At 42.1% G+C, this 18272-nt stretch overlaps 1 protein-coding gene across 1 annotated transcript in view; it reads right to left on the bottom strand.

The window, feature by feature from the left end:
* The window catches only part of TRHDE (thyrotropin releasing hormone degrading enzyme), a 210342-nt gene extending 199354 nt beyond the window's left edge, over positions 1–10988 (bottom strand). Inside the window, exons 1-2 of the mRNA XM_030959613.1 lie at positions 9515–10988; positions 3816–4089 (exon numbers count right to left, since the gene is read on the bottom strand). Coding sequence (XP_030815473.1) covers positions 3816–4089; positions 9515–10335 — 1095 coding nt within the window. The 5' untranslated portion in view covers positions 10336–10988. The remainder of the gene's footprint in view (positions 1–3815; positions 4090–9514) is intronic.
* Positions 10989–18272: the final 7284 nt, after the last annotated feature.

An 18272-nucleotide genomic window follows, 5' to 3' on the forward strand; every position in this document is an offset into this window, starting at 1 on the left:
AACCAGCAATATTTTGCTTTTAAGAATAAGTTTTTTAACAAAGAACTTATGATGTATGGTTAGGAAATGCAAAATAAGACAGCAAGCATGTGGAGGTAAGTGGAGTTTTCTGGATTATTGTACTGTGCAAAGATGACAGTATACAGATCCCATGATTTTCCCCAGCTGCAGCTGGTACAACTACTAGAGCCATACACGGATCAGCTAAGCCTGCCTGCAAGACTCCCTCCTCCCTCAAACCACAACATTACCTCAGCCATCATCCTGGAAGAAACTACACTGCTCCCCAGTCCATAGCAGCACAGATGACTGCACCACTGTCCTTTACACAGGAATAAAGTCCCTGCCTAAAGACAAAGGCAGTTGCAGTGATCTTCTGTAATCCCAGCTGAATCTGAACAACATATTACATACCTGTAATACATATAAAAAGTCAGGTCTGCTTTTAAATTACCTAATCTGGAAGGGATTTGGACCAGACTCATATGGACTAAAGACATATGCTTGTAATAATGATTCACATCCACTATAGGATGCTCCTAAAAAATAACTGCTTGTCTTAATTCCCTTTTTCCAAATAATTTTAATGAAATACAAAACATCTTCATGCAAGAATTATATATGCTGTAGCCACATAAATATTTTGATTGGCTGCCTAAGCTTTCCAAAAGGCAGTTTCTATTTAAAACTTGACTTGTATTGAATGTCATGTTTAAGTTTAAACTAATTTGGAGGTCAGTCACATTCTTTGAGAAAAAATGAAAAGTTAACATTTAATGAATTTTGACAAAAAAAACCTGCTTTTCATCTCACAGCTAGTTCTATTCCTCAGAGTTTATCTTCCTTTGACCACAGTAAAAGTACTTTATTAATACTGGTCAGCTGGAAGAGAAGTGAGATTATAATCATTAGCATGCTGTCAAAATTTGAAAGGACAGCCCACTCCCCCCCAAAATGTGTTGTGAACTACAACAAGGTTCATAGAACCGCCAAAAGAAAAGCAGAATTATATGCAAGCTGTAGTCTTTTAGGTGTCTACTAACAAATACAATACACACTGCATTAATCACAATGAAGATTCACCAATACAAGAAATAGCCTATCAAGATGCTTCAGCTGAAGGTTTGGGTAATTTTCATGAAAATCCATTCATTTTTAGAAGCAAATTTACTTTAATTATACATATAACTTAACTGCCATGGATATGGGGGTAACTGTATTTTAGTAAAAAGTGGCTTTGAAGGAAACGAAGAAATTTGAAATTCCATGTGCAAGGATTCCAATGATTTCAAATTCACTCAGTAGTGTCCACGAACTCCTGGCATTGCAATATAAAAGACTCAAAAAGATGGATTACCTCAGCAATTCATCTGAAAGAACGCAGCTCTGAACTGAAGTACTTGCCATGAGTTCATACCTTAAAACATACTCTTTCAACAAAACTGAACCATGATAAAAGATGATCAGATCCCAAATGGAACTGAAAAACAGCAAGATATATTTAACCAATAACCCAGTGCAACCTATTTCAGTATTCCTGGGCGTTATTATATCTCTGTGATAAGGGCTTAATAAAAAAACAAGAGCTAAAACTCTAGACTAACCAAACAATTTTATAGGGTAACAGACTATTTCAATTTATGTAGGATTTTGGTCTCAAATTTTTCACAAAGATTAACCTACTAATTTTCATAATTGTTGGAAAAGTTCTGTCAAGTGGTACAAGCTGGTCGGATATACATGTGTATCTCCTACGTGTGCTGAATCAATAGACTCAAGCATAACTATAAGGCTCTAGTAATCAAAAATTCCTAACAAAAGAATACTTGGATTTTCTGTTCAGATTCCAGGTAAACTGAAAATCTTGAGAACAGTTTTCAAAAAAACCACAAGAACAGCAGAAAGCTATCCGTTGTTCTACAAGACATAATTGTGCCTCTGTTTTCAAGGCATCAAATATATTCAAGCAGCAAAAGTCTACAGGATATGAGCTCTAAACAATACTACAATAAAATGAGTTATGGAGGAAGTAGGTTGCATGTTTCAAACTGATGGTCCTGAGCTCCATCGCCAACCTTTCAAATATTTGGTTATGCCAATAGTGGTGATAGGACAAGGAGTAACAGTTTCAAAACAAAAGGGGGCAGGCTCAGATTAGGTGTTATGAAGAAATTCTTTACTCTGAGGGTGGTGAGATACTGGAACAGGTTGCTCAGAAAAGCTGTGGATGACACATCCCTGGAAGTGCTCAAGGCCAGGTTGGATGTGGTTTTTGAGCAACCTGGTCTAGTGGAAGGTGTGCTTGCCTGTGGCAGGGCGGTTCAGAACTATATGGTCTTTATGGTCCCTTCCAACCCAAACTGTTCTATGATCCTATGACTATTACACAAGTCTCAGCAGTTCCCGTATCATTATAGGTTAAAGCACCTCAGGAGAACCACTCCCTAGTCATACTTCCTCCTTGTGTGGCGCCAGAGAATACTGTCACAGTCAGCTGGTCATGGCAGAAAAGGGCTGAGGAAAGGCCTCCAGTGTCCTACTCAACTGTTCCAACAACTAAAACAAGACTTATTTGTTGATCCCTTCAGGACAGCCTAAATGAGATATGCCAGTGCTTCCTGGGTCTACCTTCCATCAGTACAACCTCAAATCCATGCTAGGACTCTGGTAGCAGAAAAAAAGCCGGATCAGTGAACTGTTTTGGCTGAAAACTCACCACATTTTTAGTTATTTTTCAGGTCAGTTTTCAGTTAGATCATATGGCTGTACAGAGCTCAGGGCTGGCACAAGGAAGGCCAAGAACACCTTTGGCTCAGAGAAGGTGGATCAGCTCCCTCCATTGCAGCACAATGCTCAGGCTGGCTCAAAGTGTCTAAGGAGGTATTTCCTGATATGAACCGTCTGCAGCCCTTCCACAAGCCCCCAGGCTACAGCACAAAATCATACAGCGTTTGCTGAAGTATAAGGTGAACACTCCTTTGCTCAGGCTCACAGCTCAAACTGTTGTCTGGTCCTGTACTTCCAGAATTGGCTCTGTTTTGTTATTCACAGTAACTAAGTAGGAAGGCTTTCTCTGTATGTTCACCTGAAAAATCAAGATGACAGCACTGTAAAATATTCTATTAAGCTGACAGCATTTCTCATGTATGTTTTGGCTTGTTATACAGTTCTGAGCTTGATATTTGTACACAAAACCAAAACTGACATAAATAAATAAAGGATTTTCTCTCTTGTTTTTTTTTTCAAGGCATAACTCCTGGAATCATGCCATATTTGCAAAAAACACCTTAACAAACTTAGGACTTCCATCAGCCTCAGGAATTGGATAGGTTGCAAAGTCCTGCTCCTGGGCAAAAGATCTAAGAGAGAAATTACTATATCAGCCTTCTGAGCTACTATACAGCACATCAAGGGACATGTCAGTAGTGAAGGAAGCAGACTGGAAACCTTACCAGTATTACCACTTTAATAATCTCATGAACACTGCTAATGAAAAGACTACAGGAAAAACAAGAAAACAAAGAAAAAAAAACCAAGAAAACAAGAAAACGAAGTGTAGTTTAACAGCATATTTAAAAGTTTAAAATTTCATTAGATAACCACACCTACTAAGCTAACCATGTACAAAAGGCACAAGACAAACTAAAAATGTTAGACAAACCTCCAGGAAAGGTCCTAAACAATACACATAGACCAGCAAATTTTAAAGATATTAATCAAGAAAATATTTTCAATATTTGCTGGTACAATCCCTTTACGAAAAACGGAGGGTTTTCAAAGTAATGAGATGGTTTTGGTACATTAGAAATACTTACAACTACTCCACTCTTGGTGACAGTTTCCCGGTATGTAAAATTGCACACTGCCCAAGCCAGATAATAGGTGGACATGAGAGGGGTCTGTGAAAAGTGATCTGTAACCCATCCATCTTCTTCAAAAACAGAAGTTTCAACTGGCATGTTGGACAAAGATAAGTAAGTAGCTTGATGTCTGATGCTGATTTTGAATGTGGCCTTGTAGATGGGCTCGTCAAAGCAAGGAAAGGCTTTTCTGGCGTGAGTAGGAGAAAACTGTGTAACACCAAGAAACCTAGAAAAGCAGAAAACAAAAATAAAAATTGATTACTATTGTGCCTAGCACTTGATTCACAGACATACCAAATCAGACACTGCTTGACCATTGTGGTTTAAAGGAGGAAAAAATTACAATACACAAAATATATAGTGTTTGAACACTGCTTGATCATTTTCTTACTACCTGTACTGCAATGCAATAGATACAAATTAATGGTCTACAAATTTCCTACAAATTTGTAGACACCACACTAACACTAAAGAAATCAACCCTCGCCTTGCATCAAACTTCAGGTTCTTGCATTATTGTTCATCAATATGTGGGGATAAAAGCAAGCCACCGCTGGCTACACAATGCAAAACAAGTACACTCAGTTCAAACCAGGATTTAAGAGCCTCCAGGGAATTCAATCTGCCCTGAGACACTGACAGGGCGCTTTACCTTTCTCTGGGCATGAGAACTTTCGGTCACACAGTGCACTCAGGAGGGTCATTGTTTTCCACAGCTGATTACTGCTCTACCAGCTGTATGTAGGCTTGGGACACAGTACTACATAGAACTGCTGTGTCTGTGCAGCTCCAAAAAAACCATTCTGTGAGCTTTGCAGAATCACAAATGCAAGCAAATAATTAAACCCGCACAAAGTATTTCACCATTCTTCTACACGCGCTTTTCTTTGCTGGTGTACTTTATAGAAAGCAAATCCATGTTCTCAGTTAATGGGCCAAATTTTGGAAAGATCTCTGAAAGAGGTAAAGGTATTTATTAAGCATGACTGGGAAGAATGGGAAGGCTTTAGCTTGACAATAAAACCTGTAACCTTTTTTTTTTGGAACTAAATAAATTTGGATCCAGATACAGAATAGGAAGCTTTCTGAATGGAGACATGTACTTACACATTTGGAAAAAAAACATGATCTTTTTGTAGAAACAAGAAGCTAAACTTAAAAGGTTGAAGTATGGAGTTTGGTAAGAGTATTTTCTGGAGGCATAATAACAAAATTATTCTGGAAGTAGAATAACAAAATTACCATGGGCCAACCATGTAAATGTGAAGGTAGCATGCATGTAGCCTTTTTGATTCATGTCTCACCTTCCAAGGTTTCATCTGTGGAAATAACTGTGCAATTTTAGATACCAGGCAAACATTTATCAAAATTTTAGAGGCTGACTGTTATTCATCTGTTATTCCTCTGAGGGAAAAAGATGGGTGGATAGCTTTGACGTAATGAAAGTGGTGGCACCTATTATTAATCAGTATATAACCATTAATCTGCAATATGATACTCTAACATTGACAGAACAAAAACATAGGTACCCCATCGGGGGGAAAAAAAAGTATCTAATTAACTTTTTCTAAAACTTTTTGGATTTTACACATATTTTGGAGGCAATGAAGAAATAATTTTATTGAAATGTTACACCTTTCTCTTGCTATAGCGCCTGATAGAACTAGATATATGTTTTCAATAAGGATAACTTTAAAACTTGAAAACATTTTCCACCACTGAAGCAGTCACCATTGGTCTTCTTTCTAAAATTAAAAGCCTTTTTTGGCTAATAATTATTGAAGAATTCACATTTTTCTTGCCTCATTACAAAACATGGATTATTAAAACCAGCATTTTAGATAAGAATGCTAAATCTAAAGTAAAAAGTTAGTGCCAGATATCTCAGTGTTAATCCAGAAACCTCCCATATCAATGGATTTGCACTACTGCAACAAAGCCAAATCAGCCAATTAAATGAAGCAAAACAACTTAATTTATATGCAAAGTATTTCAAGTGGACCTGATTCTGCATTCTAGGCACACTCTAAATAGCTACAGACACCAACAGAAGCTTCAAGTGAGCATGGAACTGTACTGGCCTGCTATTAACAAAGCAAGAACGATGAACTTTCCTCTGCAATTAACGATTTTAATGAGCTCTGACACACACGTAAATGCATACTTAGGAAATATTGGTCATACTGTGATACCCTCTAAATAAGGAAGCTTTCCCTTGTCCCCTCTCCACATCTTCTTCTCTCCACCCCACTTCTCAGAGATCTTATCAGTCATCTTTTAATACATATTAGCCACTGAAACAATCCCTTCCCCAGGCTAATAAACCCTGGTAAACTCTTCATCTTCTGTGCTTTCACAGATAAACAGATATATCCACATACACATAACTGGGCAAACACAGGGCAGTCAATATTTCATACTAAAAATACACCAACTACCAATAATAGTGATGTCTATAACATGTGCATTACTATCAAACATTGATTTGCTGGTTGCGCCATAAAGCAAAACAAACAAAATCTTAAAACTGCTTTAAAAAAACCCTAACCATTTAAAGAAAACAAACAAGCTAAACCCAAAACATTGTTTATCTATTTCACTCTGTGTTCAAGTAAAACAAGCAGACTTCTACAGCGTGCCAAAAGTGAAGGGCAGCTTGACTATTTCATCCTTCCCTTTACACACCTCTCCGAGTACCAACACTTCTACCTCCTGTTCCCAAAAATACCACCACAAAAGGTTGTACTTGAGGGAATGACAGGCTCACAGTCTGTCCTCAGAATACCCACAGCAGTAACTTCCAGGTGTTTTAATTCCATCTTGTCTATTAAAGGAAGATGTGTTTCCTCAACAACCTATTTTGACATGTTAGTTGTTACAAGATCAGAGAATATGTCTTTGTTTTCTCTGTGTGATATACAATTCTTTTTCCTTTTCACTTATGCCAAACTTTGATGTTCATTTATATTATGCCTGCATACTCCTAGTGTAGCTCTGTATTATATTTCTGTTGATTACTGTCAGTAAATTCTAGCACATAATGCAAAGTAAATTTGTAGCATACCACTTGCATTTTACATTTCAAGTACAGTACGAAAGATTCAGTCAGAAAATAAATACTTTAATGTAGCTTTTACATTTCAGGCTGATTTACAACGTTCACCTGTGAAGGCCAGAGAAACTAACTTTAGGGGAAAAAATCATAAAGTGAAGGCATTAATATGTTTGTGATGCCTCACAGCAGAGTTATTTGCTCCTCATGTACAACAAAGTGAAAAATGATGGTTTGGACCCCTTTACAGCAAGTACTACTCCAATGAGGCTGATGTACTTTAATTAAATATAAAGTTGTCAAAAAATCAAAGCCCTGCTGGAACAGCAAGGTCTCCCAGAGCATGCAAGTCTGTATGTCTATCATAACAGAAGCTATCTGTGTTTGAGGACTAAAAACGATTATATGTATCATATTAAAAAATGGGTTATTAATCAGAATGCAAATTGTTACTGTAAGAGCACTCTCTGATCAAAAAAGTTCCTTGGTTTAGAATGGGTGTTATTCACTTTATACTATAGTGAGTCATTAAGCCTCTGAAGGAAAAACACTTTTTTCTATTTAACACCTGAAACTACAACCATGCAATGACTACAGTTACAAAAATGTTTTACTGAAAGAAATATAAGTGAGCTGGTGTAAAGGAAAAACATGCCACTGATTTCAATATAGCAATGCTACCTTATGTAAGGTAAGTATTTTGCCCACGACTACTACACTTAAGTGTATTAAAAACAAAGCAATTTATATCTGAAAAGTTACACACAGAACACTGCAAAAAACATTTTACCTTCCACCCTGCATCTTAAACTATCCTGATGACTGAAACAGTGAATAGACCTTTTTTTTGTTGGTGATGGTTTCTAAATCTCAACTAGCGGATCAGTATTGAAGGGTAATACAGTAGCTCTGGAGAAATGTCACTGCCACACCTATTTGACAGTTCAATTATTCCTACACAAAGTCAAAGTACACAAGAATAATAACTGCTTAAATAACTTCTCCGATTTGTAAAGTGAATTGTACCCCCTGCTGTTAACAGTATTTTGTTTTCTGATTTGCCCATTTCAATACAGGTCTGTAAGAACTCCCTATTACCCCAACCATTCAGTCAACCGTGACAAAAGGCATTTTATCCGCATCTTTTCTTACAACTGTGCTTTTTCAAATTTCCTTTTTATTTCACTCTGATGACAAATTGCAAAAACTTAATTTCGATCCTGCTTGCGGTTCTAATATCAGGCTTTTGAAAATTGTCAGCAATCATAGTAATGAAAATATGTTTTAATAAAAGGGCTTTTGACTTAATTGAGTTGGTGAGGATGCTTTTCATGTCTTAATATTTTTGCCCAGTTCTACCAACTATAAAATCTTTGTTTCACTTAAATTGTTTCCACAATCTAAAACATTAAGATTCAGGAAAAGAAAACCTGTCACTGCATAGATATTTCAAGAAAGGATAGCTTAAAAAGAATCCAATTCTAAAATTATAAACCATGCCAGAACTATCAAGAAGTCCATCCTTGCCTTTCTTTTCCATTACAAAGCCTCAATGTGGTTAGAAAACACCTTCTTTAAAAAGAAAGCCTCTGTAACTGGCTAAACGGGGCCCTCCACGTAACCCTGCCTACTGCAACAAGGGCCTAGACAGGGACACAAGGGGTTTTAACTTCATCAGTAAATACAGACCAAGACTGAATCTTGCTCTGCCCGCAAATGGATCAGGTTTTTCGGGTCACAGGGTGTAAATCTACCGCGACCCAGCCGTACTGTAAACGTATTCACCATATGAGAAAACTCATCCCACCACGTTTTTTGCTTTACCAAACAGAATAAAAGCAAAAAAGCAAAACAGAAGTCTCGCTGCCCTACACGCTGCTATTTGTAACCTGACAAGGCTCTGTCATACGAGGGCACACGGCAGCCGAACACAGAGTCTTTGTGTGAAAGAGACCCGGAGCCTCTGCCCTGACAAGGACCTAGTGGACGTTCTGCCTTACTGGTGGCACCCTTGCAAGTTTGCTCCTTGCCACCGTCCGTCCCCAAGCTGCGCCGGGGCACCTCCTGACCCGGCGGCCGCGCCCCGCAGCCCTCCGCGCGCAGGCGGGGCGCGCAGGCGGAGCGCTCCGCTCACCTGCGGCGGCCCCGGCTAACCCCGGCCCCGCAGCCCGCGGCAGCTCCGCCCGCCCCCGCAGCCTCGGCCGCCCTCAGACGCTCTCACGGCTGTCTCACGACACCGGCCGGTGGCTTGGAGCGGGCAAGGGCTCGCGGTCCCCGAGAACGCCCGCATCTCTGCTCTGACAGCCGAGCCCTACGGAGATGACCAGAGAGAGGTGGCGGGGGATGCGAGGCCTGGCCTGCGCTCACCAGCCGGCCGGCCTTGGCGGCCGTTCCCCCCGCCGTAGCCCTCTCTTCGGGCAGCCGGCCGAGCCCGCACCCTTCGGCGGGACAGCCGGGGCCGAGCAGCGCGGAGCCAGCGGCATCACCCGCCTGGCGGCGCCGCGGCCGCCGGGTCCTAGCGCCGCCCTAGCCGAAGTTGGTGCGGGGGCCGCCAACTTCGGACAGAGTTGGGTTTGAGGCGACGCAGCCCGTCCGCTACCTTCGCTCGCCGTGGAGGACGTAGGAGCTGCGGAAAAAGCCCAGCAGCTCATTCTCGATGAGGGCGTTGTAGATGATCTTAAGGTTGTAACTTCTCTGCACTTCCAGGCTGCGGTTGAGGACCACGACGAACACCTGGGTCTGGGGGTAGAAGAAGGTGCGGGCCACCCGCACTCCGCCGGCCAGCTTGTCCTCGGCCACGCGGACCGCCTCGATGTGCATGCGGTGAGCGTGCAGCACGATGTAGCGGCTGGCGTTACGCACCTCCAGCTGCACGTTCACCTCCCCGCTGAAGGTGAAGTTCTCCATGAAGGCGGTCAGCATCAGGTTGTAGTGCAGCGGCCGCAGGTGCCGCGGCAGCCGCGGCCGGGCCCAAGGCGGCAGCTCCCGCCGCCGCTGCCACTCCTCCTCCTCCTCCTCCTCCTCCTCCTCTTCCTCCGCCGCTTCCCCGCCCCGCGCATCCTCCTCCGGCCGGCCGGGGGGTTGCCCCGCACCGGGCGGCTGCCGGGCTACCCCCGAGAGGCTCCCGTTGCCGCCGGCCCGCGGCGCACCGTCGGCGGCGGCGCCGCACTCCTCGAAGCGGACGCTGAGCAGCACGGCGATCATGGTCACTGCCAGCAGCGCTAGGATGGAAACAGCGAAACCCAGCACCAGGCGCTTGTGCACGGCGATGTGCCGCTCCGTGGTGCGAGGTCTTGGCCCCGTCGCCTCGGCCCAGGGTCCCGGCGGCAGCCCCCGGCTGCCGTTCCGCAAGGCGGCCTCCTCCTCGATCATCATGGGGGTGACGGGCGGGCGCTTCTCACGCTTCTCCTCCAGGGCCATCACGGCAGCGCCGCCCTCGCCTCCCGCGGGGCCGCCGCCACCCGAGGGGGCCCCGACAGCATGGGAGACTCCGAGGCAGGGGGCCCTCGGCCCGCGTGGGACGCACGGTCTCTCACTTCCCAACGAGCCGCATCACCCTGGCCGCCGGGAGCCCCGCGTTGGAGCAGCCCTCAGGGAGGGGAACAGGACGAGGTCGGGTCGGGTCAGGTCAGGCAAGAGGCGGCGGGCGCTCCCCGCCGTCCGGCCGCCGGGCCACGGCGCGCAGGCAACTTGTGCGGCTTCTGCGGGGCACTTCAGCACATGCCGCCGGGCGCACCTCGGCGCCAGGGGGGAGGGCTGTGCCGCCCCGGCCCCCCGCTAGCGCCGCCGCCCGCAGGGAGTTCTCTTTCCCCCGCGTCCCGAGCCGCCGAGGCCGGGGTCGGGCTCCTCGCCCGGCCCCGGCAGCGCCCGAGCCATGCGCGCCCCCGGGGCGCCGCCGCGCAGGTCGGCCCGTCCCAGCAGGGCTCGCCCGGCACCGGGGGCGGTGGCACCGGACAGCGGCGCGGGCCCGGCCCGTCTTCCTCTTCCTGATAGCGGGTCAGGCTCCTGAGAGTCGCTCCTCTTATTTTCTCTTTCCTGTCTCCTGCAGGTACAGAGCAATCTCCCGGCTGGCTCGAGCAGAGGCGGCTATATATAGGCACCGGGGAGAGGCGAGGAAAGGGAAGGGAAAGGATGGGAAGGGGGGAGAGGCGGGCAAGCCCCGCCGCCCCTCGGCTTCAGCGGCTGCTCCGGCTGCCGGCGGTGACGGCGGCGCCCCGGGGGAGCGGGCGGGGGCGGGAGGCGGGGGCGACGCGGGGACGAGGGAGGCTTTTCTCCGGTGTGTCACACGCGGCGGCTCCGGGGGAGGTCGCTGAGGCGGCGGAGGGAGCCCCGGCCGGGGCGGGCGGAGGGCGAGGGCCAGGCTGCGCCGGGAGTGGGGAGGCTGCAAAGCCTCCGAGCCGCCGGACTGCCCGGGATTACACACAAATGCGTGTGCTCTCCACATAAATATTGAATGCCCTTACTGTGCCGTATTTATAGAGACTTAATAAAGAGCCGCCGACTACGTGTTTGAACGACAATAGTGCTGTCATACTAACGTGAGGATGGAGCTCAGAAAAGGATAAATACTCCTACTTAAATCGATAGGATTAATATGCCCAGAAAAAAAATCGCGCCGTAAGCGTTGGCTGGTACTTTCAGAAATCCCCCTGCCGTAACTCCGCGGCCCCAGGACTTTCTCTCTTACTCTCTTTCCTGTCAGTGCTGAACCCCCACCCTCAGCTGAAGGGATTTAAAGATGTGTTAAATGCTGCCTTCGATAATGCAGCAGCAACACTTGGATTGAGTACCCCTAGGAGTGAGCTCCTGTCTGGAAAACCGAATCAGCCTACTTTTTCCACCTGCACCCAAACTTTTGTACATAGGATCTGCAAACACACAGAATTAATATATACAGCAAGGATCTAGATCAATGTCTGAGAGCATCTCTGTTCCCCTTATTTTGCTTGCATACTTCAAAAACTATCTCTGTTCATTTTCTCTTTTGAAGCTCCTCAGCTCCAATCTTGTAAGCAGTCACAGATGTGTCTATCTTTGGCATTCAGTCCTGTGGAATCTATGGGAATATATGCTGTACATCAAGTTAAATGCATACATAACAATTCACAGGATAAAGGCCTTACTTTCCATAGTGAAAAGAACAAAAAATAAAAATCACTTTTTTCATAAGCAAAGAAAATCTGAAGAGTTTCATTAAATGTGATATATTAGCCATTTTACTTCAAGAGGAAATGCCTAATCTTTCTTTGTCCTGAATCTTCGACATCTTCAAGAAGTGTTACATCACTTTGCATACTGTTGCTGAATACAAATGATCATTTATTGACACTTAAACCAGATTAAGGATTACCAGTTTCAGTATAAGGAGTTTGCTAGCTTCCTTATATATTCCTGTAGAAGGATTGTATTCAGGTCTGCTGTCTTTGGAAAGAAATGAGCCTTTATTTTTATCTTGCAGCACAGTCAAAAAAAAGGTTTTTAATCTTAACAATTTTTAATTAGAGGTATGTTGATACACTTGCTAATTGTGTTTGGATGTCCTAGGAGGACTAAGATTTTGCTCAATAATTAGTGTTGCCCTATATTTCCTGTGGTGATATTTGGCTGCCCACCTGTTAGAACAGGTCAAAGAACAGAAACATTTTATTAAAAAAAAGCCTTCATTATTTGTTGACTGAAGTTTGATGCAGAAAGGTAGAAAACTATTGCTATGTGATTTGGAAAAAAAAAAAGAAACTGACATGGCAAAATAACATCCAAAGCTACAGGTTTAAAATGTCAGTTTCTATATGTTTCATTAAACCCTTTAAAAGTGGGCACAAAAGGAAGTGCATGAGTGCTTTTAAGATTTTGTGTGCAGGATGTCAGTATCAGGCATTAGTAAAATAGGCAGTGTTTTCCTCTGTCACTCTCTGAACTGCACTTTCAGTTATGTTTGTTCTTGTCAGCAGTGCAGGGAGATGTTCAGGCAAAGATGTAATTCAAGAGTAGAAGTAACCTGGAATAAAGTGGTATATTTATGTCCCATTTATAAACATTTCTGACTTTAAATAATTTAATGAAATACAGTTCGATAGTTACAAGTTTCACAGGTTAAGTGATGAGTAGCCGGCAGTTGGGCTAACCAGGTCTGCCACTTTAAGAGAGGGAGATACAAGTGTGTGCTCTCCAGGCTGAAATCTTCCAAGCCCTGCCAAGGGAGTCAGTCATGCAATTTAGCTTCAACAATAATAGTCTATAAATTGAAGGGTCAGTATAAGAGAGGGTATGTAAAAGGTTTAAGTTGCATCCTTATGAGGAGTCATGAGGCTGATTCCTTTTAAGCCAAGTTGGAATAGCACTCCAAAAACTGGCACAAGGCATGAGTGGTGGGAATTAAGGCTGTCTAGATTCACCTCCAAATTTCACCATTGCAGAAACAAAGTATTGAGTGGTTTGCGACCCCTCCTCTTTGGGCTTGTCAGTCTGGAGACTTACAATAAGAAGGTGCAGCTAGGTATTGTGTTAAATAGCTCATGAGCCTTGACTCATCCATCATTCTGAAACTTCATATTACCAGATTAACTTCTTCTTCATATTAGTAATGACAGGTTTCTAAAATACAGCTTGACCAGATACAGGTCAAAGAAGGTATTAACTTGGTAATTTGTTCTCAAATGCTACTCTCTGCAAGTAGTTTAGTGTACAGACTGTTATATATAGCCATTTTGCTGAAGAAAATACAAAGGCATGCAGCTCCCAGAAAAACCTTGTGTGTACATCTGGGAAAAATTCTTGTTTTTTCATTTGTCCACAGTTATAAACATAGACATGGATTTCATGGGTTTTGCCTCTGAAGCTTGCAACTCCTTTGGTCTTTCTGCGAAGGCTGTTTGAAAATATACCAGATCATGGATCATTTTTTCAGCAAAATCCTGATATTGACTTCCTGTTGTTCAAAACTTCCCCTAGGCCATCAACATCTTGTATGCAATCTCATTTTATGAGCTTATAGCCTAGGTTTTCAGGTACTCATACAAAAAAAAAAGAGTGTGTCTCACCTTAACTGAATTTCTATGGAGATGGCCCTACCTAGACAAGTATCAGAAGAAACATGGATAAACTTCAGATAGATAGCACAGTTTCCAATTCTATACCAGCTTGTAGCATGGCTCCCAAAGAGCTGATGAGAGACCCACATAAAGCTGTAGTTTATTTTACATTAAGATTGCACACAACACCTCTCAGTATACACACTGGTACTTTACAGTCTTGGAAGAAAAGCACTATAAATGAGTAACTTCATTGTATATCATGCAGCTGGGTACAGTTCATCCAACCCAGAGATTGGCACATTGTATTTTTCTCAGTCTGCCTAACTATGGCTGCTTTTTAATCCAAGGGATCCATCCTTCATTCATCTGTATATAGCAGAAGTTTACAGACAGACTTTATCATACTGACACTACTCACAAAAAAAGTCAAATTAAAAAGAGGCTCAGAAAGTGTCCTATGCAAAGCCCAAAGTCAACAATTTATATTGGGAAGAATTACAGGGGAAAAAAGACTGCATCAGCCCCCATCAGTCAGTGCTCCACTGACCCTTTCACCCTCAGTCAGGCATTTCTCTGGTCATAGCTGGATTCTCCTTGCGTACCTTAAAGTCAAGGATACCCATAGGTCTTAATCCCTTCTGTTTAAGTTCTAAAATGGACTACACTTCATATCCTACTAATATATTGGTCAAAAAACATCAACAAGATGACCTCTCAGAGTATTATGAACTACTCACTCCCCACAGACACAGCTTCTGTCTAGCCGTTACTTACAAGACCAAGTGGGGGATGACTCTTTCCAGCCACACAGGTCGCCAGTGAAGCAAAGGAGGAAATTATCAGTCTATCATCCACTGACTTTTCAGTTATGACTAATTCCTCAAAGAATTGATACTGCCTAATGGGACAGCTGTGTGCTCTTGAGGCTTACAAGTAGGCCAAAGAGAGTGGAGTGGGACAGTGGTCCTATATTTAGTGGTTTTTTAGTTGGTTTTCTTTTGCTTTGTTTTTTCCAGAAGACATTTTCAGTAACATGTCAGGTTTAACATATGGCACTGGGGAATACACCTTCTGTTTAGTTTAAAAATTGCTGCTAAGAAAAATGCTAAGGGAAAGACTTTCTAATTAAAAGTGAAAACACTGGATTGTAAAACAAGCTGACACACGGTGATTTGTGCTGGCTTAAACATCCCAAGAAAAGGACATGCTTTCCATTGTTTTCTGCTCCTTCACCCTCATGTTATCTGTATAAATGAGCTTTCTTTCTTGAGTTCATTGATAGTAAGCATGATTTATGTTTAGTTTACAGCTAGAGATGTCCAGATGTCTAGGTATGGCTTTATCATGGACAAGTTTTGTGTTTCCTTTTGTTAAAGGAACAGATACATGTTCTGAACATGTTCATGTTCATACTGGGCTTAGTGCTGTGGGTAAAGTCCTATGGAATGAGAAGATTGAAGTTTGCCACAGGACAGAGAGGCTCCGTAGTAATCTTGATCCTTCTCTTCCCCTCCTTCTTTTTTCTATTATCATCACCTCTTGCTTTCCTGTCACCTCTGGAGTTGGAAGGAACATCACAGGAGGCATCAATAGAGCATTGTCTGGGCACCACCAGGCCCCAGTGACCACCTGCTGCTTTCCATTCACCTTGTGCCTTGAAGTCACACCATCGCCACCCTTTGTTGAGGAATTTACTTCCTTTATATTCCCGTCCTTTTAAACTACTCAGTACTACCCTACAAAGTCATAATACTTTTTCATTTTTCAAAAGTCAGCATTTTCTTTCTCAAGTTTTAGGAATAGAGTATCTACTTTCATATGAGACCTCAATATTTTAAATTTTCAATTTGGGTGTCTGACATGTATTCTTTTCCCCAGTTGTTCTGTTTTCATATTTATCCACATCAAATCAGCAACTGATTTTTCTTTTTCTTCCTCACATTTCTTTTTCTTCATTACAGCAGTAACTTAAGCAGGAAAATAAGTGTCCTCATTCTCCACTAGCAAGTTTTAGTTAAAGTATATTCCAATTTATTTATAAGATTTTTTTCTCAGTGTTTTTAAACACAGCTTCTTGAAGATACCTTTTTTCCAAGCATGAACCATTTCAATTCCACAAGTTCAATAATGCCATGGTTTTAGTAGTGGAATGTAGAGCATAGATATAATAGTGTTTGTTTCTTTCACTGAATAATTACACTTAAAACTGGCTAATTGGAATCAATTAGTAGTAAGAAGTTAGTCTCAGGGGGACAAGAAGAATTATTTGTGGAAACTCCAGATTGTGTTAAGAACCAACATTTACATGTCTAGATTGTGTCTTATCTACTGAACCTTTTTCATTAAAGATACAAGGAACATTGTAGTGGGCAAGGCAAGGGTTTACTTCAATTAAAATTTAAATTAAACCCCATTTTTAAAAACATGTATGGATAATCTATTCATCCTTTAAACTCTACAATAAATATTCAGGCTTCTGGAATTGGATTTCAATACATTTTGTAACATTACAGTAATTATAAACATAATATGCTCTTTTGTTTCTTTCTATGTCCCATTTCCATTTTACAAGGCAAAAATATGGATATTTCCTTGTGGGTCTCCTGATTCAGCTTATCTAGAAAGTCCCACCTTGTGCAAGAATACTTGTGCTTTACCATCACCTGCCTCAGGCCCCATACTTGTGTCTAGTAGACATTGTATGAGAATATGAATGTATTTTGTCAGCTCCGCCATAATCTTTTGTATCCTGCTATGGACTCCCTGAGAAAAGATACGATACTCATCTCAGCCTTCAATGATCACCTCCCCTGATCTACACAATCAAAGCACCTTAGAGATCTTTGATTTGCCAAATGTCCAGCATAAGCATAAAATAGGCAGTATTTTCAGAAATGTGGTGAAAATTTTACAGCTGAGGGAAGATCAGCCCACAATAGTCCTTCAAGAAGAAAGATCTGTTAGAACAATCACCAGCATCTACAAACAGAATCACTGTGAGACCCCTCAGTCTAAATGCTGGTTGATCCCAAACTATCTCTGAATAAGGACTGCAAGGAAAAAAGTCAGTGTGTTTATGGTTGCTATGATTTTATAATTCATTCCAAGAAAGCACTTTGGTACCTTCCAGAACATTACTTTCTTTGGGTTGGCCTTTAAAATGGAGCAGGTGCCAAAGGATAGTCATATACAGGGGACACAAATTATGAAAGGGAAGAGGAGTTCAGCTGACTGGGCAAGATTGTTTGTTTCAGTGCTCTTTTTAGCCAAAATTATTCTGGGTTTGATTTTACTGGAATCCTGAGGATTATATGATTCAACTTTCTCACAAAATGAATAATGTGAGTGAATCAAACAAGGTCTCTGAATGTAGAATACCAGTTATTGATTTTTAAATAATGAAACTAAAAACAAAACAAGTAACTACTTGTAGTGATAAAACTATTCTAAATGCAGCAGCGGCACTGGTAATTTAACCAATATTTAAAATACATTAAAATATCCTACTTAGTAATAATTCTAGATCCAAGCCTTTCAAACTACCCATGGGTGACTCTTGATTTCCAGGATGGTTGTAAAGTTGCAATTTCATTAAGGATCAAAATACATTACCAATATATCTGATGATTTGATGGGCCCCAGAGCCCACTACCAGGTATTCTGTAACACTGCTCAATTCAGAGAAAAATATTTCATAATAGTTTTAAGGATTTTCTTCTTAATGCATTTGTACTATTTTGGGTTTGTTTCTGCAAGTAAACTCCTGCCCCCTATCGCCCATAATAGTGCTGATACCATAGGCACGCATCTCAGGAAAATTAAAAATTTTATAACTACTCTGGTTTTAAAGGTCTAAAATTGACACACATATAACTTCTTCATTATTTTGTAAGCTTCACGTCAGCATTCTACAGAACAGTCTACAGTAGTTGTGGCTCCTACTTTCTTGTTAGAAAAGTGTTAATCTAACTACTCACGTAAAACTTGGATTTCAAAAAGAGTTTTACTAATAAGATGTTTTTCGTGAGGATTCATTTTCATCATCAAAGTGGCAAGATTTAACCCCTGTTGGTATATAATTCCTGATCACAGAACCCAGTACTTCAAATAATTTGCTTATGAAGTAAGACCAGAGCACTTAACAACAAAGCCACAAAAATTAAACAATCAAAACATTCCAGAAGAAAATACATTTACATTGCAGGCAACACACAATTCCTGGTATCATATCTCTTACCAATATGACTAATGATTCAAAAGTTTTCAGGTTTTAGTTCATTTGAATTCCTTATTCCTTAGAGAAGAAAATTAATTAAACTACAT

The sequence above is a fragment of the Camarhynchus parvulus genome, chromosome 1A, assembly GCF_901933205.1.
Source record: "Camarhynchus parvulus chromosome 1A, STF_HiC, whole genome shotgun sequence".
In the NCBI taxonomy this organism is placed as follows: Eukaryota; Metazoa; Chordata; class Aves; order Passeriformes; family Thraupidae; genus Camarhynchus; species Camarhynchus parvulus.